General features: G+C 36.3%; 1 protein-coding gene across 1 annotated transcript in view; it reads left to right on the top strand.

The window, feature by feature from the left end:
* Positions 1-4263: 4263 nt before the first annotated feature.
* The window catches only part of ANO3 (anoctamin 3), a gene marked incomplete at its 5' end in the record, with an annotated part of 178758 nt that continues 159311 nt past the window's right edge, over positions 4264-23710 (top strand). Inside the window, one exon of the mRNA XM_082058713.1 lies at positions 4264-4417. Coding sequence (XP_081914839.1) covers positions 4264-4417 — 154 coding nt within the window. The remainder of the gene's footprint in view (positions 4418-23710) is intronic.

The following is a 23710-nucleotide window of genomic DNA, read 5'->3' as shown; positions in this document are numbered from 1 at the left end:
CAAAGCTAAGATACTTCATAAGGTCTGGTTATGTTCACCCTGGCTTACACAGTTTCTTCAGAATGTAGGCCAGCTATTTCTGTGTCTTCCTTACCCATTTTCATTCAACTTTCTGCCTTTCTTGAAGTTCTGAACAAGAGCCCTATGAAAGAGACAACTAGGCAAAGACGTTTTGGGTCAGCTCTTTATTTTTTCACTCATGCAAAGTGAAGGATCCAGAAATTCAATCTGACCCTTGCTGTGGCAGGTCGTCATTGTCTGTGTGATCGAAACTGTTGATGCGGATGATAGATACCTAAACTAGGAACAAAGTCTTGGCCTTTTTTATACATCATCTCTGGATTTTTTTTGGTAGGAGGTCAGGAGTGGGTTTTGTTGGTGGTGGTTTTATTTTTTTCTCTTCATAGTTCCAGGTTGTGTCAACAACCATGTCTAGGAATGAATTAATTGAACAGAAGTTAATTGAACTTATCGATAAATGAAAGTCTTAATGTTTTTCTCACACCACCTTCTTTCCTGAAATGATGCAGCCAGATCCACTTCTTACCTTTTGAGTGTGCTGCAGCCTCTGCTCTGTTGTCTGTTGACCTTAATCAGGTTTGTCCTCACTGCTAAAGCCTTGCAAATTGCTGTTTGAGTAGAATTTGTGTGCTGAATAGAAATAATATTAGCACTTTTTACAGTATAAACAGTCACTACTCTTGCATTAAAAAAAACAAACACCAAAACCCAAAACAACAACAAAAACCTGAAAATTAGATTCTACTTTTTCATAAAAGTTGGAAAATTCAGCTTGACATCAGTCTCTTCTATTTTTTTCTTTTTGTGAAAAAATATTTATAATGGGACTCTATGAATTAAATTTAACTTAGTTTGGGATCATAAAAGCTGAATCACTCAATCTTTAAATTTCTTATATCTGAAAAATGTCAGCATAAATACTTTCAGGTACCTTTTACAATGTGCAAATATGACACAGGCATATGACAGATTTAGAAGCATGAGACAATTGAAAAATCATTTAAAAATGTACATACGTGTCTAATGACTAGATTTATTAAAAGTAATTATTGTTTACAGAGCAGTTTTATAATATTATGAAATAGTTTAGGCAGTGTCTGGAGGAATAGCGGGTTCTGGTGTGTTTGGTTTGGTTAGGTAACAACATATGTGTATTTAGGTATATAACGAAGTTCTGAAAATGACCGATGCTCCCATGATACAAAAGTACTGTCCAGATATCTTGCCAAAAGTGACAGTCTTTGATAGAACAGGGAGGAAGAAACAGAACTCAAAACTGCTTGACAAACAAAAAGCTATTAAAACCACAAAGTTGCTCAGGTTCCCAGTTTTGACGTCTAATATTTGAGAAGATAAATAAGGACATAGAAAATGTAGAAATACCAAATGCAACAGGGTTTCAGCTGCTCCCAGGCTGGCTCAGCCTGCACCTTTAGCATGAGGGAGAGGTCTATAGGCATTTGCTGCCTTTCAGGTCTTCTACTGACCACTAATAAAAAGTATGGCTTGTCATGTATCGGCACTAGGAAATAGCTTTCTGCAGAGCTGGAAATTAAAAACAAATTAGAAGTAATATAATTTACGGTACATTGTCATCTTCTCCATCTTCAAGAATGACCCTTAGCCTTCAGCAGAGTTGGTGGGTATTTCAGGGTTTTTGCATACTCTACATAATGTGTGCAGAGAATGAAAGAGTTTGGGGGTTGTCCAAATTACCAAGGAACAGTATTCACTCTTTTGTCATATGGATGAATGCGTAAAATCAAGGAGGAAAACCTCTTGTACAAACGATGAAACAGTCACAGACTGCTAGAGGCTTAATATGCTCTTGACTGATTTACATATTTAGAGTTACATGGGAAACTTTGCAGCAGTAGTAATGAGATACTTCATTTTTAAATTAAATCACTTTGAGATTAATGTCACTGGAGAAAACTAAAACCTTCAGAAAATAAGTTTTATAGGAGGTGAAATTGCTCATCCATCCAGGAAAAGTTACCAGAATAACATGAAGTTCTTACGACACTGAATGGAAGGATGATTCTCCTTCTTGTCATTAGAGGATTAAGATTTTGCTTTCTTTAAGAGTCTTGATATACTGGACTTAAATGAGCAATGATTCTACATAAAATTTTTGCATATTTATAAATAGGGAGGTGCAATTTAAGCTATGGATTTTGTGTTATACTGATAGGACCGTTACCTACTATAAAAGTTCCAACAAATTTAGTGACCAACATTGTCATTTGGGGAAAGTTTCTTTCAGAAAAAAAAAAATCAGATTACGTCAGCCAATAATAATGATATAATTTGACTTCACGTATTGAAAAGTGGAACTGAAATAGAAAATAGAGGGCTGTCAAAAAGGATGCAATGCAAGTCTGTTTTGCTGATTTATTTTTTCTTTTTTCTTTTTTTGTTTCCCTCCTCCCCTTTCCTTGGTGTGAGCTGAACTGAATTTGCCTTCCAAACTATGCAACGCTTGTTTTCCCCATTACATAACCATTTCTGAAGTTTTTCTAAGTGTTGTGACGCTTTCACCAAGCTCTCTTTTTCTTACCCATAATGTGTATTAATTGCAGTGAAATGAAAAACAGACAACTGCCACATATTATTTCTGACCTCCTAGAAAATCTTCACTTGTGATTTTTTTCTTTTCTTTTTTCAGTCTCATTTCCATATTGCTCTACTTAATTGAATCAGTGTTGTTACCTCACTTGGGTTCCTTACTTTGATAGTAACCCATCTAGTAATTGTCTTTTACAAGTTCCCTTAACTTGGGGAAGTGCCCGCTGGTATATTGATTTTTAGCTTTTATTTTCCCCCCTTTAGAGCTGTACCCTGGTTGAGGATATGTTTCCTGTGCAAGCATGAGGGATCTCCACCTGCTCCCTGCTTGCACAGAGATCATTGAAGGTACGATCAGCAGCTCAGTTCAAACCTGATTTGTGTTAGCAGCAGCAGCCCCAAGAACTCACTTCTATCAAGCTGAGTATAGAGATTTGGGATTTGTCCTGTTGTTCCAAGACAAGGGACTGTTTAGTAAAATCTGCATGGCCACATACTTCTTTTGTGTTTGGGTTTGGTTTGTTTGTTGGTTGGTTTGTTTGTTTGTTTTCCATGATTTACTCCTCTTTCCCACTGAGCAAAGAGAAGCTGAGAAAGTGTTAGGGAGCTAATAGCTGACAAATCACCGTATCACCTTTTCTTTAGCTAAGACTTGGCAAACTTCCTACTAAAAAAATCTCATGTCATATATTTTCATAAATGAAAATTCATGCTTTATCAGCTCTGAAGTTCTCAAGGGAAATTCCGAGTTTGCAGGGCATTTACAGGGTATTTTTCCTGAGCATCCCCTGCCCGGCTCTGCTCTGGGTTCTGTGGTTGTGTCATTTCCCACTGTCGCCAGTGGGTGACTCTCTTGGAGCTGCTTATCGTACTTCCCGGCTGGCTGGTGGGACGGAGCCTGCAATGAAACCGATCATTTTCTTGTCTTCTGTTGAGGTTTACTTGCACCTAAGGAAAGGAAAATGTAAATAGCTTAGAAGATTAAACCGCTTTCCTTAATATTACTAGCACTGGTTTCCCTAGAAATAAACTTTTTAAGCATAGGGCTCTGAGACACGGTTCTCTGTTTCTTGTTTTACTTGTTTTCAAGGAACGATGTAGTTTGTGGTCATTTGTCTTACAGCACACATCCCAAACAAAGACCTGAGTGTTCACCGAGGAAACAGAACCGCGGCACAAGTAACTCACGGGGTGCAGCTGCCAGGCTGGCATGGGGATGCACTTGTTCCCATTGGTATTGCTTAGCCCCTCCCAGCTGGACCAGTGGGTAACTAAATGTGAATTAGACTCTTAAAACAAAGTTAGTAAGTCTGCAAGTTAGCAGACGTACAGATGTGTCCACTTATCCTTGCTATTTTTGCAGCAGCTACACAGAAATGCCATAATATTGTTGTCACTGCAAGAACAGAAGAACTTTTTAAAGTAGTGCTTTTCTACCTTAAAGAAGAGCTCCAAAATTTAGCAAATGCTGTGGAGCTGGAAGAATAGCTTCATGAAAATATGGTTTCTCAGTCATTGACTTAAAAACATTTTGCACTATTACAGTTCAGGGATTGTTGGTTTTTTTTGATAGGAAGTTATTCTTCCTCAGACTACAGACTGGGGCAGCTGAACTTAAAGAGGCTTCTTCTTTTATTCACCTTTGGTTTTGAGTTCTACTGAGACTATCTTACAATGTCAGCTGTGATAATTGAACTGGATAAGCTTTCTTCAGACACTATTGAGAACAAAAAGGATTCCAAGTCAGATTTTAAGGAAGGCAAATTCGGTGAATCCTGTGCTGATTACCATGGTTTTCAACTTCACTGCTCGCATTCTGCACCAGCTGGTAAGCATGCGTTTATATAAACTATTTCCTTAAATCTGTGTCTATTTACTCATATAACATGCTGCAAGTAAACTGTAAGACTCAATAAGATAAACACAGGATTTGTTACTGTCATATGCATGCAATCTATGGAGTCATTTTACTTTAGATAAATGGTAGATCATACGTCTGTTTAAAAATTCAGTGTTTCCTGAACACTCTAGCACATAGGGAAGAAAAGCCCAGGAGATTGTAACCTTTACATTACCTGGAAAATGGGCTTTCCGTAGGAGGTGACATAGTTTTTCTGTAAGTTAGAGTGGCCCCAGCAGCCCTTTTGGTATTAGACTTTGCAAGGTGTGTATCTAAGCTGTGCTCTCTAGTGTTCAGTACTGTGGCTCCTCTTCTGCTTTATTTTTTCTGGTATTTTTTTAATCATATGAGGACTTATAAAGAGAGAACAGGATACGCTCTAACTGCTGTAAGTTGTTTTTTTTATGACCACTGTGCCTCATTTATTGTTTTTATTTTGTGTTAGGTGTTACATATATTTAGAATAGGTCCACAAAAATGTCAGTTAAATAACCGTCGTGAAACTTTAATTTCTCTGAAAATTTCTAACCATGAAAAATACAGAAGGTAGCTGCCTTGGATTGTCTAATATAATCAAGGCGACATATCTGCAGTTAATCAGTGGGATATCAGTTATGCTCTTGAAGTCTTCTAAAGTATTGGATGGTCATTCATCTAGGAAATACCTTTTAAGAATGACTATTCTAATTTCTTGTGAACTACAGATGTATTCTGATTTGTATATCCCCCAAGGGATAACTTGATTTTAATCATGCTTTCACTTGCTGATGACCCCTGTGCTAGCTGATATACTTTGTACGTACCCTAAACATCAAAGTAATCTGTTCTAGCCTACCCAGTCAATCAAGGATAAAATGAACTTTCAGTATAAGCAGCAAATTTCTTTGTGAAACTATACCATTCTGCAGGAAAGATAGTTTAAAAAGTCAGATCTTGTTGGGATTGGTCCATTTGGGAAAATTATTATTTTTTTTTAAATAATTATGTCTTGCAAATATTCATTGCAAACACTGTTCATTATTCCTAAAGCAGGACCAGTGCTAGCAAGAATAGTTAACAAATGTTTTGTCAGAGTTTTAAGATTTTCTTGGTTTGAGTTTTCTTTGGCACCGTGGGAATAATCAAATAAATGTAGATATGCTGTCTTAGCATTTGGGGGTTTTATGGATGATAAATTAAAGCAAATGCAATCTTATCCTTTGCCTTCTAAAATTTATTTTGGTATGCTTATTTCACCAGTGTTTACAGTAAGCAAGCCCTTTGGAGTTTGCAGTGTTGCATTGGGTTGGCTGAAGTCTGAATGGATCAGTGTAAACAAGTCCTGTTTGACTTCCACATGTCAGTTCCTAAAAGGAATTACTATTTGCTAAGTCATGGCTATTGCTAAAAATAAACAGCTTTTGCTTATATTAAAATGATGGACCCAATTTCTTCACGAGTAGACTGTTTCCCAACAATGGGCCTTCATAGGCAAAATAAAAACTTTGAGCTATGGGAAGTAACTGAAATTTTGCTCTTAGAATTTAGCTTTTTCAGGTAACAATAAGAGTATGGAAATCTTCAATGAAATCCACATCCTCCATCAGTGTGCTGCACTGGGGTCTGTCAGTGTTGGCTCCTCTGCCCCACCGTACTCCACCCTCTACAGTTGCAGCCTTGGGAATCTTATATTTAGGCTCAACGTTTTTTTTAGATTTTCTACATTTTTTATAGAGAATTTAAATAATTGTCCTCTAAAAATCACTCAAATCATGGTAGTGTAAGGTACATAACCTTAAGTCCTCAGTGTCAGCCTACAAAAAAGTAGCAACAGAGCGTCTTTTTCCTTCTGTTCCATCAGCTGTTCACATATTCAGTTGTGTTATGAGATATTTATTATTTAAAATTTATAATGTAGTATGATATTAAATTAAATATGGTATGATATTCTGTATATAGAGCAGAGAATTCAATACAGAAAGATTATCACATAAGAAAAGCTTTTCTTTTTGTAGTACTGATGTGTTAATTTTAAAATCACACCTAAAAGTGCAAATACAGAAAAGTAAATACTCTGGCAAACTAAAGTGGTGTCCTGAAACTGCCTGATGTTCTTGGCATGGAAACACTGCTGGGACAGAAAAATATTAACCATACTTTTATTTTATTTCTGCTTTAACCAAACCCATTGCAACAGGATTAAAGATTAAATTGCTTCCTACATCTCTCTCACTAAGTGAAAAATCTTAACTTTCCATATCACTTCATTTTCAATTCTGATGCTAGTACCAATCCTGAGGCATATTTATTCAGGATCTGCAGGTATGTCAGAAGATATTACAGAGATAATAACAGTAGAATAAGAACAACAGTATTGTTAAACATTCTGTGTATAGAAAACAGACTTTTTCCTTGTTAAGCATTATTGATTCTTTGAGAATATATCACTTGTACTTTAATATTGAGATATTGTTTCAAAAGCTTAAATCCTGAAATGCGTGACCAAGCTTGGTTGACGAATGCTCCACGCACAGATTGATGACCAAGGTTGGCTTCCATAGGTAGCACTTGGGTTACCTGGACTCTGGGTGAAAGTTTGAATGGAGCACTGATACTTGCAGAGACAAGGGGTTGGTGGGTTTTTAGGGATGCCAAGCTATGTTCAAGAAGATAAAGCGCCTTTTTTTTTTTTAATTTATTGATATGCTACTTATGATGCAAAGACTTTGTAATACAATATGATAACCTGAATGCCAGTGTCACAGCTGCAACAATTTGTCTTCACCAATGGACAACAGAAGGCTATTTGCCATATAGAAGTATGGGACCAGATATCTGGATTTGCCAGGGCAGAATTTCCTCCAGGGCCTGGTGTATTTGCAGTTCAGACTTCTCACAGAATGCAAGGCTAATCTGAATATTCCACTTGTAGAGATCTATGTAGATTTAAAACTTACTATCCCTGACAGATGCTGTTCTGCTTCATCTCTTATTAGCCTGGAAATGACTGAAAACATTCAACCTACACTAATGGCCTTCATCTCCTAATCTTTCTTTTACAACTATAAGACAAACCATACTCAAACATTTCTCCACACAAATTCTTTAATGTGTTCATAGAAATGGTTTTATCCAAATAACTCTTGATCTAGAATAAAGAAACAGGATAAGAATATATATTAAAAAAAACCAAAAGCCTTGAGCTATAAGTAAGGTCTTAGTAGCATAAATGGTAGTGGTGAGGTCAGAGTACAGTACTCAAACTCTCCTAGAATGAGACATGCACTAAAAGAGATTTGACTTTCCAAATTTAGGTGTAACGGTACAAGGCTAGAGAAACTTTTCTTTTTTTCCTATGTTTTAGTTGTTCTTTCACTGATGAGGTTTTGAGAGAAGGAATGTGAAAGTCATTTTCCAGAGAATAGTTGCTATGTTTCACAAGTTATTTTTACTGCTCATCTATTTATATATTAGAAACCACCCATTTGCTATGTGAGGGTATAAAAGGAACAAAATGAATTATCAAACTTGTAGCAACTAAAAAGAGTTAAAAAATTAAGGACACATTCCTGTAAAATGTTCTAATCCATGTGGCATAAATGATACAGCTAGACTACTGGGGTGTTCAGGGAGAGGAAAATTGGAGATACTGGGTAAAGATTATATATAACTGGGTAAATACATTCAAGTGTTTTGTATTTTGTGTTCAAGACCATCAATGTGTAGTGAGTGTTTTTAGAAACAGGTAACAACTGTAGTTTTCTGTTTTAGCAGAGGGATAGAAGAGCCTTTGGGAGTTACAAGAGCAGTGGGGGTAGCTTGAGTTTCACCAACATAAGACTGACAACATAAGTCCCTTTCCAGGCACCAGAACTTGTGGGAACTAAGAAGAAAGGACGAGCAAAACTTGTTATCATTTACCACTGGAAAAAATATTATGAAAAGGACAATAATTTAGCATATTTTCCTACTGGTGTCTGCTCCTCTTTTTTGTTTCCGATATGGTTGTAAGAGAGGCAACAGTTGACTGAGCTCCAAGTGTTTGCTCTTATACCCCTCAACAACTTCCCTAGACATCTTGTTATGTCAACCCCTCTGAAAAAATCTTCACAATGCATGTATCACAGCTTTATGGGAGGGTTGTATCACATAGGAGGAAAATTATGAACTTTGTGATATCAGATGAAAGTAGAATGTAAAGTGGTGTCACAGTGTCTTCAAAAAAGACCGTTTCCTTAATTGAAATGGAAATACTTAACAGGAATTTTACTGGGGCGGGAGGGAGAATCCAAAATAATCTACAGCTCTTACTTGCATTTTTTTACAGCAAAGCCCTATATGAACATCCTTTAACTGAATGTATTTCCATCTCTCCTGAACCATCAAAACACGTCTGCTTACTGAGAATCTTCTAAACCACTGCTTCTTATTTAGACGCTTTAGAAGGTAATTTAATTGCTGAATTAAATTTTTGTTTCTCTTCATTTAAATTTTGAGAAGTGCTTCGGTCATGGTTGCATCGCAATGTCCAGGGAAATGAATAAATAAGCCGCAGCTTTCTGCATAAATCTGTACCACACCACCAATTTGCCTTAATTGCTCACACTAGGATTAAATAGCAAAAGCAAGAAGGGAGCAGACATAATGCACAGCAAATTGTCTCATGGTTATAATCCAAATGAAGTCCTTGTCTTCAAGGGAGCTGTGTAGGAAGCTGCAGCGCAATGCAGAATCAAGACTTGAAACAACTACACTGATCTAATTTTTGAAACTCTGTTTCCTTGAAGGGAATAAATCTACCAAAGTAATCTTCTCACAAAGATTAGGTGCTGTTTCTCTACTTTTCTCTTATAAGGCAAATGGTCAGGAAATTTGTTTTCCCATCAAGAAGCAATTGAGAGACTTCTGTCAGGAAGATCTACATTCAGAAATAATCCTTCTACTTGTTACGCCATGTCAAGCAAATATTTAGTTGATAGCCACCAAGAAACATAATTAATGCAGCAGTAGAGCAGAAATATAAGTTATTACTAGTCTCTTAACCTTAATTTCTGACAGATGACATTATTTTTAATACTAACTTTACCCTGGAGGCAGACTTTGGTATGTCCAAATTGTCTTGAGTAAAATTCTGCTAATTTTGGAGAGAAAGTGAACATCCTGTGTGGTGATTGGAGGTGGAGGGAAAGGGGAATAAAGTGTATTTGTTGATACAAGTGTGGAGACTGTGTATTAAAGTTACATGGTATGTCTCCAGTTGGGCTGAGGCTTTTGTAGTACTGACAGTCTTTTTGCTATTCACCGGAAGATGTACTATAATCTACACCCAGAAGATATTTCTCTCTTTCTTTGGCACTACCATCTGTGCCAAAATTTAATTAATAATACAGAAAATAATCCTGTAGCTAATAAATAAGTCAGAGATTGCAGAGAGGCCTAACATACTTAGGTGTTCACCTCTGCTCTGAGGGGTCATAACTTCTACCCACACACGGCTACAACAAATGGAAACTAAGCTGGATAGAGATATTTAATTTTTCCCACAAGCATGGGGATTTTTTCTGTGCTCTTCCTTCCTCTAATGAGCTATTTACTTTCAATTAGAGAGTAGGGTAGGTCAACTCACTCTGAGTAAAGACATTCTAATGATTTATAGCCATGGATTTTGTTTGCCACATTCCCTCAGTAGCAATTGATGAAGCATGTCTACACAAAGAATAAGCTGCTCTTGCAGATATTACTAAGACTTTCCCTGATTTGGAAGGTGAAGTCAACACTTACAAAACAAATCAGTGCAGACTTGGTAACAAAGGTCAAAATGTGGGAGTGAGAGTCAAGTCTAAACAACTATAGTACAGTATATATCTTACACCTGGGAAACCTCAATACAGCAATGAAACCCTTGTATTTTAGTAGTTAGACGAAGTGAGTCTTTTAAAGTCTTTTCTCCTTGAATAGCAAGCATAATTTGGCAAGCAGGTCTGCAGTTTAATATAGGATGCAAGATGAATCACACATGGATGGGGAGGTCACTGAGGTATTTAAGGTTTCTTAAAACGTGAGTCTGAGGATACCTCTCTATACACTGTTATAACATGTTTTAAAAGAACAACTCTGAAGGTCATGAGCGCTATAAGTGGAGTGTACTGATGGCCACGTATTGATAACTTTGATGCTAAGTAAAAGGTGTTCCTCTGGTGATGCAGAATACTTCTGTATTCCTTGTTTGAACAGAGACTTTGCTATAAGATCTGGTGGCTGTGCCTTGACAATATGTAACGAGGAAACAAATGTCATTTAGTATATGGCCTATAAGCTGTTGCTTACAATCGCTTTCTTTTCTTGTACTAATAAAGCAACCTGTATTTGGGTTTCTGTTACACCATCATAAATGTATAGAAACTCTAGAAGATTTTCTAGACCTTTGTGATATTTATATCAGTATTGTAATGTGATCCAAATCAATCTGGTTTAAAAAACAACAACCCCCCCCAACCAAAACCAAAAACCAGAACTTCCTGAAAATACAACTTTAGTAATATTTAGATGGACATCATGGGAGTGAGAGAATTTTTCATAGTTATCTGTGCAGGAGGCAGCTGAATGTTATAAATAGTAAGAGTTTTGAGTGATGCTGGAAGAGACAAGTGTGTTTTTCCAAAAGTACACAGTGAGAAAGAATTTGGCTGACTGTGAGTCTCAACCTTAAAATGTGCTGATATGCTGGTAAAATAATAAATTGAGATAGTATCTTTAGGAGTTATATGTTTATACATACAGACGTAGTTGTGATTACTTAAATCTTTATCATATTTGTGTTCCTACCTTGGGATGGAACATGGGCAAGTCATTTAGATCCAAATTCATTGGTCTCAAATCACTGTGATTATGCCAAACCTCTCTGCCAATATACATTTTGTAAAGAGAATTAACCTCAGATTTCTGTTTTAATGCCTTGATTGAGCATTTAAGGTGACTACTTCTAAAATACATATGTTCTTTTCTCTATCAAAAGGAAATAGATAGCACTTCATAACTTAATTACATAATGTACTGTAAATCCTTTAAACATTAGCCTTTTTTATTTTGCTGCTTTACTTCTGTTTTGCTCTGTAATGCAGTGTGTTTATGAAAATTCAGCTACTAATATTGCTAATAAGAATATTACTAATAAGAAAGGTAGTAAAGTGTATTTAGCAAATTAGTTTTGAAGAACAGAATGATGTGTGTCGAAGATGAGCTGTATCAGTCATATCTGAGTCCTAAAGTGCAAGCTAATTTCTACAGTGCCTCTTTTTTTTCATATTTTCAAATAAAGAATTTTCTTTTACTTCCTTTCAGAAAGGCAATTGTCTCTTACTTACATTTATCAGTGAGATTTTCTTCTGGAATTGCTTTAAATACTCCTAAGTTTGTTTGTTTTCTGTCATTCTTTTCCTTGTAGAATGAAGAATAACAGGTCAAGTCACTGTTAGTCACTATAGATACAAAGTTTGCTAGTAGTTATCATAGGTGGCGTGGCATTAGAACTGTTAATAAGAGGTTAAAACGGATTTCTTCTTTCTGTCCCTAAACATTGAGAAAGGACAAAATACCAGAATTCCACGGACTCACTAAAATAATTTGAATCAGTCCATGCTGCAAGCTTTCTCATCTCATCTTTGCCTTTTATATTGCATGCATTTTGATTTTGACACTCCAAAGCTGCTCCCATGTCTTTTTCCATTCAAACGTTTTCAATTCTGCAAGACTATAAAATATTCAGAGAAAACAGTCTTGTTAGGGGTATTCATTCATTTAATTTTTCTTCACCTCAACAACATATTACTGAACCTGAACAAGGAAGCTAATGAATTATTTAAGCTAAACCACCATAAAAATCTCATATTATGTCATAGATTTATGCTCCAGATTCCTGCTGATCCTGTTTTGCCACAGGATGAGATATATAAGGTCTGTACAGTTTCTCTTCAAAGATCCTCACTAAGTCGAGCTCCATTGCTGCAGCTTTAAAGAGACAAAAAGTAATGAATAGAGAATCTTGCCCTCTAGGCCATCCCAAGCCAAAATGTTTTTAATTCAATGGCATTTTGACAGTCTAAACACAGGATTGCAGCCAGTCTTTCAGAAAGGCAATGCCTGATGTACACCAATCACAAGTATAATTACATTAATCTGCGGGTTTTCTAAAGTCACTGTCTTGAAAAATGCGTGGACCCTGGAAGTTGTCTCAGAGAAAACAAAGGATTGTGGTGTGGAAAGAGAAGCCTTGTTTTGCTGTGATGCTCGAGTTGGCTGCTCCTTGTGGCTCTGTGGAATGCCTGGCATGAGGTGCCAATTATTGCTGCTTACTCCTACTGACTAAACTTAATGCTATTTTAGAAATAGAACAGTAGCAAAAATAGCAAGTGTATTCTGGGTAGCACTGATATTTTCCTTCTTTCTGTCAAAAACAAAAAAACATTGAGTCATTGAGGGTTAAGGAGCTCTGTCTCTGGATGTTTATGTGCCCTTTTTATTTTTGTTTATAAAAACCCCAAGGAGAACATAAATCTTCAGATTTCAAGGGTGATCAAAACTAAGTTGAATGAAGTTTATTCCAAGTGCTGACATCTTATTCTTCTTGAGAGTGACTTGGCCTTGTTCTCTGACTAATTTAACTAATAACATAACAAATGTGGGTTTTTTGTATATTTTTTCCTTCATTTCTGGAAGAACCCAGATTTGTACACACTTTTCACACAGGATATACTGCTGGCTTGTTCACTTATCTCAGGAAGGAAATAGTGAGGGCCATTCAAAGAAGTACAAATAAGTATCCCATTTATAGATGGTTTTTCATCCTTAAAATTCACAATACAATGCATTTTTGGCATGTTCTACTCTTAATATTATCTGGTACAGTAGAATTAAATATGATGACTATTATTTTTAGGAAATGTTTTTTTCCTGATCTGTGATCTCCATATGCTTTCATTCTGATCTTCTTTGCTTTGCTGAGAAAAGCAAAGCACAGAAGATTTAGAAACTCTGGGCAGGAACTGTTATGCTTTTCTGTGCTTTGTATGACTTAGGGGAATTCCCATACTGACTTAGGTCAAAATCTACCTTGTTTGGTATCCTGTTTCTGGCAGTGACCAGTATCTGCTGTTTCAGAGGAAAGGAGAACAGGAAAGCATCTCGTTGGCCATGTTTCCAGTAACTCGAGGATATCCTACCACTTGATCAGACTAAGCAGCACTGAAGTCTTGCAAGGACGTATGGCACTCAGCTTGAGAAAAATCAGTCTTCAGCTTCAAAAATGCAGAGTCTAGTCACTTCAGACAGAAGTTCACAAACCATTGCTTTTATTTAGTTCAAAAATGGAGTAGAATGTACTTAAGTCTAGAAAATAAATACAACCCCCTAAAACTGACCATCTTATGATTTTCATTGAAAACCCTCATTACATTAGGAATCTTACTCATAATCTTATATACACATTTTGGCACCAATGTTGATTCCATTCGTTGTATTAATAGCTCATATTTTTCAGTATTTTACAAAGTCCTTTACTCTCATTATTCTTCATGACCAGAACATATTCTCATCTTCCTTTTGATGTACTCAATATAAAGCACTTGAAACAGTCTTCCTCTGTGCTCAAATTCCTAACTTTTTTGCCTGACTTTCACACAAAACTAACTTTTCTTATCTGTCCATCAGTGTTTCATGTCTGTTTTTTATTTTTAGCATGTGTTTTCTCACTCGTTCCTTCACACTTCTCACTTTCGGAGTCACAACTTTTTCCAAGTATATCACATGTTTTAAACATCCATCTTCAGTTCCTTTCTTAAAACCAATTGTTTAACTTCCGGGTACTTTCAGTACCTTAACTTTTCTTACCTGGCTCTTTTATTACTCTGGCTTATCTCCCATTAATAAGACACTTTGCACCTTTCTCTGCTGGTGCCAATGACATGACTCTACTGATGTTAATTACTTCCATTTCTTTCATGCTTTCCTTTTTTATTTTATAAAATTTTATTTTATATATATACCTTCTGTGAAGAAAACTAAAATAAGGAAGGGGCTCTGAAGTTGATACTTCTAGGCATTTTTGTTTGTGAGTGAAGTTGACAAAACTAAACAAGACCTGCTGTAATGTATGCCAGCTATGTAAATTTGAATTTCTCTGGTAATAAGGAATTTTCTCTATTATTTAGGCAACTTTTTTTGAAAAAATGAGATGTGAAGAGATCGAGGACCCTCAATTAAAAAGGATCAAACACTAAAGCTCCTTCTCATTTTGTACAGCTATGGGTCCCTTTAGCATTTCTGGAAAAATAGGTCCTGACTGATGTGCCCAAAACCATGAAGGAGCTGGTGAGCCATAAACTCTTTAGAGCTGCTTGTAGGTTTTTAAAGAAATAAATGGTGAACATATTTTTCTGTTTTCCCAATTATTAATTTGGCATGCCTTATAAAGCTTAGTGGATGTGCTTCAGCAAGAATAAAATATAGAACTTTTGTACTTCTAGATAGAAAAGATTTTTTTAAGCTATTGGTAATCTCTTCATAAAATAGTAAAAATGTACATGGAATTGGGATGTGCTCTGTTAAATCCAAAGAGATGGCCGGTATCGGAGTTTGTGTGCCATTTTGATTTCCAAGTGGTAAGCATGTTATCCTTTATCTTTCTAATTTTAAAAATAGGCACAGCAAGGGCAAGGTTTTCTGCTGCTGTAAAGCTGAGAACAGCCATTCATTCACAGTTACACCTGTTTGCTTCAGCTGGAGGATTTAACTCAAACTTGCAACTCAGACATACATAGTATTTAATCCTGTAGGCTATCATCCCAGTGAAGTTCAACTGTGAGCATAGAAATGGTATCATCTGAATCATATAGCGAAACTCTTGTGAGAAGTGACTTGGGGTATGTGAGGACATGTACAAAGACAATTCCACTGTTTCTTGTTCATCACCTTTTAGTTCAATAAAGTGGTCATTTACTCATATTGCTATACTTTAAGCATTAAACTTTCTGTTAAAAAAATAAATCATAAAGCAACTTTAGCCATTGCGAAGCAATAGTTTAAGTGACTTTCAAAGAAAAATTTTTACTTTATTTTTTTAATAGAAATGCAAATTGATTTGTTTGGAGTAATGCTTGCAGATAGCTCTGCAGAAATGAATTTGTAACTAACGGCTTAGAGTGAAAAAACAGTTTAGCTTTTTCTCCTGAAAAGATGAGGGAGAGAACCAAGGAATTTCTTGGATGTGCCAAGCTTGTAGCAATGTGCTTTTTGAAGCATTTTATGTGGTGATTTGAGATCTTGTTAAAACCTGGAACATCTCACAGCGCATATATACATATGTTGACTTCTTGGAGAACAGATTGGGCAGGCGACCACTTGGCGCTGTTGGTGTTCCTTTGTTCGCTGCTGTGCGTGCCATGTGTGAGTGAAACAAAGGTGTGGGTGCGATCTAGGCTTGGGATTTGTAACGGCAAGTAAGACATAATGATACGCCCGAATGTTCACTCTCAGCTTTTGGGAAGATATTTAAAAATAAGGGAGATAACCAGATGAATGTTATAAATACGAAGCTACCACACGTTCCAAGCTGGCTCGTTAGCTTTGTTCAAACTGTCCTCCAAAAACAGTTCTGATGATAATGCCACAAGTTTAATGATGTTATGGGTCTATATGTCTCTGCCACCACCAAAGGAAGCATGACAAAAGTTTTCTCTTATTCATTTTTTTTTTCCTAATGTGAGAGAAAAAAGCCTTAAATGTGCTGTTCAAACACATGAGGGAACACACAGTCATGTTGGTTAATTAGCAAAGCTTAGGCAGGCTTGTTCTGCAACACGAGTTTTTACTAGTAAAGCACTGGGATTTTTTTATAACAAGTTAGAGCAGCTACTTGCTGTCAGGCTGAGTATGGTCCTGACCACAAGTTTCCTTTCATTGCAGGTACAATTAATATGAGCAAACGTGATCCCAATAATATTTAAAACCTTGAAATAATTGTTGTGACCCTGATACGAGGCTGCAAAGTTTTTAAGGACTTTCCATCCAATAGTATATTTTCCAAACAAGGCAGCTACCAACAACTGAGCTCCTTTCCTCTGTTCTCTAACAAGTTCCCAGTGTTCATCCAAATCAGCTCCAAATGTGCTTTTGTTCCTCACACTGAAAATGACAATCAGATGTGAACAAAACCTACAGCACAGAGCTCTTTTAAGAAATCCAAACAGGTTTTGGAAGAACTGTTTATAGCAACTCAAGGGTTTGAGTGTTTAGAGTCAAGCTGATAATTTTCTTCCCAAAAGTGGAATCCTACTATTGTCTTGTAGTTTCCTCTTGCCATCACAGTATGAATTACATTTTGACACGTTTTATAACCTTAAAAAAATTGTCCAATGGATTGAAGCTCCAAGAAGCAGTACAAATAGCTCCTATTGATATTTGCAGGTCATGGGAGTCTGAAATTGCTGCCATGAGTGTAGTCATCTTGGGCAGCACACCACAGCATGGTACCGTGCGCTGTCTAAACCTCTTGTACTTCTCTTTGGCACCATGTTGTGTATCTAAATTTTCTTATGGAAGGGATACTGAGCACACAAAGTTCTTTGTTTTCCCTCTCTGCACCAGCACTGGTTCTGAGGCTGCTTCTTTAAGAAACCTTGTGCCTGGGTTCCTCAGTGTCAGCCTTGGGTAGCTGCAGCACAACGTGGGGATATAATTTAAGTTGAAACGGCAATCCTGTTGACTTGAACATCAATTAATGCTTAAAACATTCTCTAGTACATAGTTGCACAGCAGTGGTATGTTACAAATAAACTACACTCCAAATTTTAAGTCGTTTTGTTGATTTTTCCTTCCCGAAACTTTAATTCCAACAAAAAATTACAGTCAAATCTTACACTGGAGTCACACAATAAGTAATCATCAGAATTTAGTCCTTAAGTGTGGGTAGTTGCACAAGATTTGAAAAAGAATAAATTATCAAGAAATTCTCTAGGTGAATTTTAACTTCGCCATGTTCTTGCAACGTATGCTTAGGATGAAATCTGATATCAGTGTTCCACTGTGTGTAGCTAAAATTAAACATCACAAGGTGTAGCAGGAAGAATGGTAAGCACAGTCATCTCAAGGAGTTGGACCACTTCTTTCACAAAGGTTTTCTTGTATGGAAACAAATAGTGAAATTTATGTCCTTTAATAACAGATTATAGGCAATTCCTGATTGCTTCTGTTTGTTTTTTACAAAAGTATCCAAACCCTCTCTGTTAGAAAACCAGTAATTAATGGGTTTTCAGGGAATTACTATGAACAAGGACTTTCACCAGCAGTGTGTTAATTGAATTTGTGTGGTTCTTGACACTCTTTTAATTATAATTTTAATTATAAATACCTTTGCATTCTAACCTCAAAAAAGGAGGAGGATTTGCAAAATACTTTTTAAGACAATGGCATTTTTAAGTACTTTACCAGCTTTTTGGAGATTGAACAGACAACTGTAGCTTTTTGGTTAAATAAGAAACCTTGTTATAAATCACTTCTATGATTTACATGTTGCATTTCAGAACTTATCTTAAATGTTATCAGGTTCAATGACGCTTTTACAGCAAGTAATGTAGGCTTTGGATTTTTTGTTTTTGCATCTGTGTTAATAAGGAGTGTTTCCTAGTATCACAGTATCAGGATTCTAATGTATAGGAACTATGTGGAAATGCTGCAGTAAATGTTATCAAATCTTTGCGAAAAAACACACACCAACTAGAAATTCAATAGTACGACAAAACAAAGGTTTTCCTGCTCCACAGAATTCATTCAGATGACATTTACTGCAGAAACTGGACACTACATACAAAGAACAGATTTAGTGGCTAAGATGTGAGATGGTATATCTTTGTCTTCACTGCTTCTTGATTGTTTAATACATTTATTTAGTTTGGGCACAAGTTAGTACTTATAAGGAAAATCATCAGATTTGACTGTTGATGTAAGAGTATCAACTAATTAAACATTAAAGGGTAATTTTTAAATAATTCATTTGTGAAAGCTATTTTTCATAGTCTTTGATTTGACATGTAGCATAGTTATTTGTATGATGTATGATAAAAACTACTCCATTAGAAGGCCATGCCCTTCTATAATATAACTAACTTTGCTTTTGAAGAACCCTGGATAAGCAGGTGTAATATGTAAAAGCTGACAAGTTGGTCTGGAGTTGGCTTAGCTAAAAAATAAGTGAAAATTGGGGAAATTATTTCTCCTGCAGCCATACTCTGAATTGATTAAGGTTCTTTGTGAGCACAACTCTCCTTTCGCATAGTGGAATGAATCAAGGCTGCTGTGCTAGTACTCTTATTTCTATATTCTCATATTACTTAGAAACCATTAGGAGATGTGACAGCAGCTATTTTTATGATATTTAAATTTGATACAGCATTCAAATAGGAGAGTGTCCTCAGAAACTGGGAGGCTTTGTGCTGGTTTAGGCGAGGAAACAACTGGACCCTAAGTTTTGACTTCCTTGTTTACTCCTCAGCCTTTCCCATTTGGCACCTTTCATGCTGTTTCTGGGCTACGGATGAGCTCTATATTTGTTATTATTTTCATGTATGTAACAGGAAGAATGTGATTGTGGAGGCACTGTATTCAGTTTGCAATCCCCTGCTGACATTTGAAATGCTGAAATTCCCTTTGTTTTATGTTGATGTCTTCAAGGTTTCTTGTACCTGTGGGCACTGATGTATCACAAGTTGGCTTCTCACTGCGTGTCCTTTGGCATGATTTTCCTTCCCAAAGTCAGACAAGCAGAGTAACCAGTAGTGTTTGGGATGGTGTACAAAACCAGTATTTTTTTGCACAATTTCTACTAATCAAATTAACACAAGTGATTGGTATTGAGATTAGGTTTCCCAGTATTTTCTTAACACGGAAATAGAGGTCTTACAGCTGCACTCTGGATGAAGTTATAGAGATGGTCTCTGTATTTTTTAAAAACAAAACTCTGATATATAGCTAATATTTTTGCTATATTTTTTTCTTTCTTTCTTCACCCCCGCCCAACTTTTCTTTTTTCTTATGAAACTGTAGCAAATTTACTCAGAATGCACAATTTTCCCCTGGCTGAATTTGGTAGCTCAATGTAGAATCTTCAGGACAAAAGCCATAGAGAGTGGTGAGAAACCTGTCTATTCATGGTGAGGAAGCACAACATGAAACCACAGTCTCCATAAAGAAATGAATCTGAGATGTGTATGTCACTCATAAAAAATAAATCAACATGGGGTCACTTAGCTAATGAAATATAATTCCATAAATTCCTTTTTTTTTTTTAGATGCTGGAAGCCCTCTTTGATTTACTTCACCAGAAATTACTGTGCTAATATGGTGGTTCTGGGACATTCAGCCTCTGTTCTTATCATGTAATCTTTCTGCAGAATATAAAAATGATCAACATAGGCATAGCTTCATGTCTAATGTATTTTCATCTTGTGTATTCCTTCATCAATAACTTTTCTGTCTCCCTTTCTACTTAATTAGCATGATGGAAGATTTGTACCTTGAATTATGACAATCCAGATCAATAAGTACTGGGTAAAATGTTCTTTGCTTGTTTTTATTTCTGTGTTTGCAGTATCCTTGATTCATTTCTTTATATGAAAAGAGTGCTGTTAGAAGAAACAAAAGCTCTGCTTCCTTGAAATGTTGGAACAGTGAGTTTCATACTCAGCTTATCTGTAGTACAAACACAGCATTTTCCAGAAGGCCAAGTTTGGACTAGCCAGCTATGCAATGCCCAGGCCAAGCAGAGTCTAAGAGGGGGAAATGAAACTGGTATCTTCACTTAAACACCACAGGTTTTTAGTGTTTTGTGGTCCCTGCTGTTCAGTGGCTTCTTTGGAGACCTTTGGTATTCTAATATTCATTGAATGATAAAGGGCTACTTCAAGTTTTTGGGGGTTTCTTTTATTTTATTTCTTTTTCCTGCTTTAAACTTACCCTGGAGGAAACCTGAAGAAGCTGCCTGCACCAGATAGGTGCAGTAACTTAAAGCTTTTTAAAATTTTTCACCTCTTAATATTTTCTCACTGCCAATGTCCCTATACCAATTCCTGTGTTGTGATTCTCACTCTCCTTCGAGAGAATTTGAAATAGAGAAATTATGTGATTGGTAGTTCAACACACCCTCTTTAACATGTAGAATGAAAAGAAATACATACTTCCAAGGGTAAATTTATATTCTGTCAAAAAACCTTTTTGGACCAATTCTCCATTTCTGCAGTTGCATATAACGTTTGTATAGCATCGTCAATAAGAGACAAGTTCTCTGAATATATATGATTATGCCTTGTTTACTACTTTGTTTTGATCTTATTTAATCTGTACGACCTGCAACAATCAATCCATTAGTCTGATTTTGATTTTCAGCCTAAATTATAATGACTTAAAACGTATAACTGACTCAGAATGTAACTGACCTGCTTTTTTTTGGAGGTAAGGCAGCAAGGTAGACCCACCTCTTCTGATGTGCTTTTTCTCTGTCCCATGTTGCTTTTCTGTGTTCTTCCTCCACAATCAGTGGTGGTGTTCTGAAGACAGATAAAAATTATAAAGCTTCTTTAAAACTTTCAGAAATTGAGTTTTTATAGGATCATAACAAGAATGTATTTGGTCATGACTTGACAGCATGTACATGCTTGTGGGGGAAACACATCTAGAACAGTAGTAAAGGACTGACCTAGGAGTATGCCGGTGGCATGGTACCATTGAAATTCATGGTTAGTAATCACTGATCCAAGTTCTGAATCACTCAAAGGATTTTCTTGGGAGTACCGTGTTGGTTGTTCTTCATGCCAGAGACTGTCCTAATAATTTACTGTGTCCCACATTGTTACCAACATCATAGCAAAGACCATCACATGCTCATGACCACAATTGTTTAATTTGCTGGTAGAGACATGGCCTCAGAACTTTGGCATGTTGAAGCTACGCAGAAAGTATGTTCATTCAACCAAAACACCATTGACAAGTATTCTTTCTTGTTGAGTTCCTAGTTTAGAAAGGACAAAGCAATTACAGCAACGGGATTTTGCTAGTGCAACTTTGCATGTTTTGCCTCATGCTAAACATCCGTTTTGTACCACCTAATAGTTTGGGGAGTGGGAGCGGGGAGAGGAAGGTTTTGGTGGTTTGGTTTTTTTATTACAGTAATAGCTACTTTTCATAAGATACACATGCTTATTGTTTATCTACAGCATTTATGACAAAACAAGATGATCTTGGAGAAACAGATCTTGAAACTGTACTTTTCATACCAAATCTGCTCTTGCAGAAATGACCAGATAGGATTTCTTTAGGATTTCTTCCTGGAGGATTAACTGCTGCTTCTTCCTTCTCCTCTTTTCTTAAGCCAAGTGCTTAAGCAATCTGTGAAGTTTGACTGAATAATGTTGTTTGTCTTACTAAAGCCTTACTTGGGGATGGTTCCATAGCATCTGGGTAAGGTTAGCCTTTTCTTTTCCAGAATTTTGAATCTAATGTTTGTGTTAACGCATTCCTGCTTCACAATGGGTCAGATACCAGAGGGATTGAGTTAGAACTCTTGTTCAAATCATCTTTTTCAGATTAAAGCGGATTTGCTTGTTTTCTCACTACTGTCCCAGTCTTTGTTTAAAGTGGTCTGGCAGTTCCCACTCCACAAACTGAAGGACTTGCTCATTTAATCTGAAGGTAGAATCTCTTGAACAGTAAAAATACAAACACACTAGTTCAATGGGAATTTAATATTCAGATATTTTGGTTATTCCATCTGTGCTTATTTTTAGGACCTGAATAACTTGAGTTAATCTCACTTTTCTGATTAAAGACATAGCTGCACTGTTAAGTGTTTCAGGGAAAAGCACAGAACAAGTATATATTATATTACCTGCTCTGGTAGTGGCTTGTGTGCACATTGTTCCTCTGTGTTACTCACTGCACTATAGCTGAAAATTAATAATCTTCTTACCACTGCTCTGCACTACGCTGTTTTCTCAATGTATTTCACGTTGTAATTTTTTCTTAACACCAAAAAGTTTTGGTTTTGTAGTCTTAATCTGGGCTTATTTCCTTCTTTAAAACTCAACTTCTGGCTTAATTTATGACGATCACACACTACTTTCATGCAGGTTCAAGTCTTCTGATAAAATTATTTATAAAGATGATAGCATGAAAAGTGGATGGAGTTGATTACATATACTTGAAGTGGGTCCCAGTTGATAAAACCCTAAATCCTTCTCCCTCCACTCCCCCCCAAAAAATGTTGAAATAGATTTCATAAGCCTTAACCTTTTGAGAATCATTCCTTGTTAAAGATATTGATACATTTCAATGGTCGAAGTTTATCAACAAATACAAATGACTGTTAACATGTTCATTATAGTGGGGGAATTTTTTCGATTAGTTCTGTCCAACTTCACTCATCTTGTGCGTTGGTATATTTTGATCAGATACCGCAAAAACGTTTGGACAAAATTTATGCACTTATTTTGTCAAACAGACCAGATATGTAAACTCGTATGTGTTCATAGCAGTATTTAATACATTTTGTTTGATTGAGTTGATATTAATTAATCCTGAGAAAACAATATGTTTAAATACAACCACTATGACAGAACTACATTTTATTATTTTTATCATACATTAGTCCTATTCACAGTCTAACATGTTTATTTAGAGTACATATGTCTGTTCTTGACTGTGCTGTTGCCTCCAGATATGTATGACTATAGGCTGTGAGTGGTTAGTGACAGGCTTTGTGTTAAGGAAAATACATTTTATGATGTGTTTTGTCTAGCTCACTACCTGGATCTTGATCATTGGTCCCTTGTGGTGGCCCATAAAGATGTTACTGGCAAAGAAAATAAAGTGGTGCCAAAAATTAAGATGTTGGAGAGACACTGATCCAAGAAGTGCAGGTTCAAATTTCAATATATTTTATCATATCATTAATGTAAAATTGCCATTTACTCCTCACCCCAGGAGAGGCCTTGACCAGATATCACTGGCCTTTAGCTATTTCCAGGCCCCTGGAGTCAATGTGACAATAGCCTGATGGAACAAACAGTGGAACTGGTTAAAAAAAAAAACAACTTATCTTCCTCAACATCTTGACTCAGATGCCAGAATGAAATAACTAAGAGTATCTTGCTGGGGTGTAGCTGAACTTGGCTTGATAGATGTCATATTTCAAAAGCCCGA

The sequence above is a fragment of the Streptopelia decaocto genome (assembly GCF_964273445.1).
Source record: "Streptopelia decaocto genome assembly, chromosome: 7".
NCBI lineage: Eukaryota > Metazoa > Chordata > Aves > Columbiformes > Columbidae > Streptopelia > Streptopelia decaocto.
Note: the sequence above shows the minus strand (reverse complement) of the source record. Positions and strands in the feature narration are given on the sequence as shown.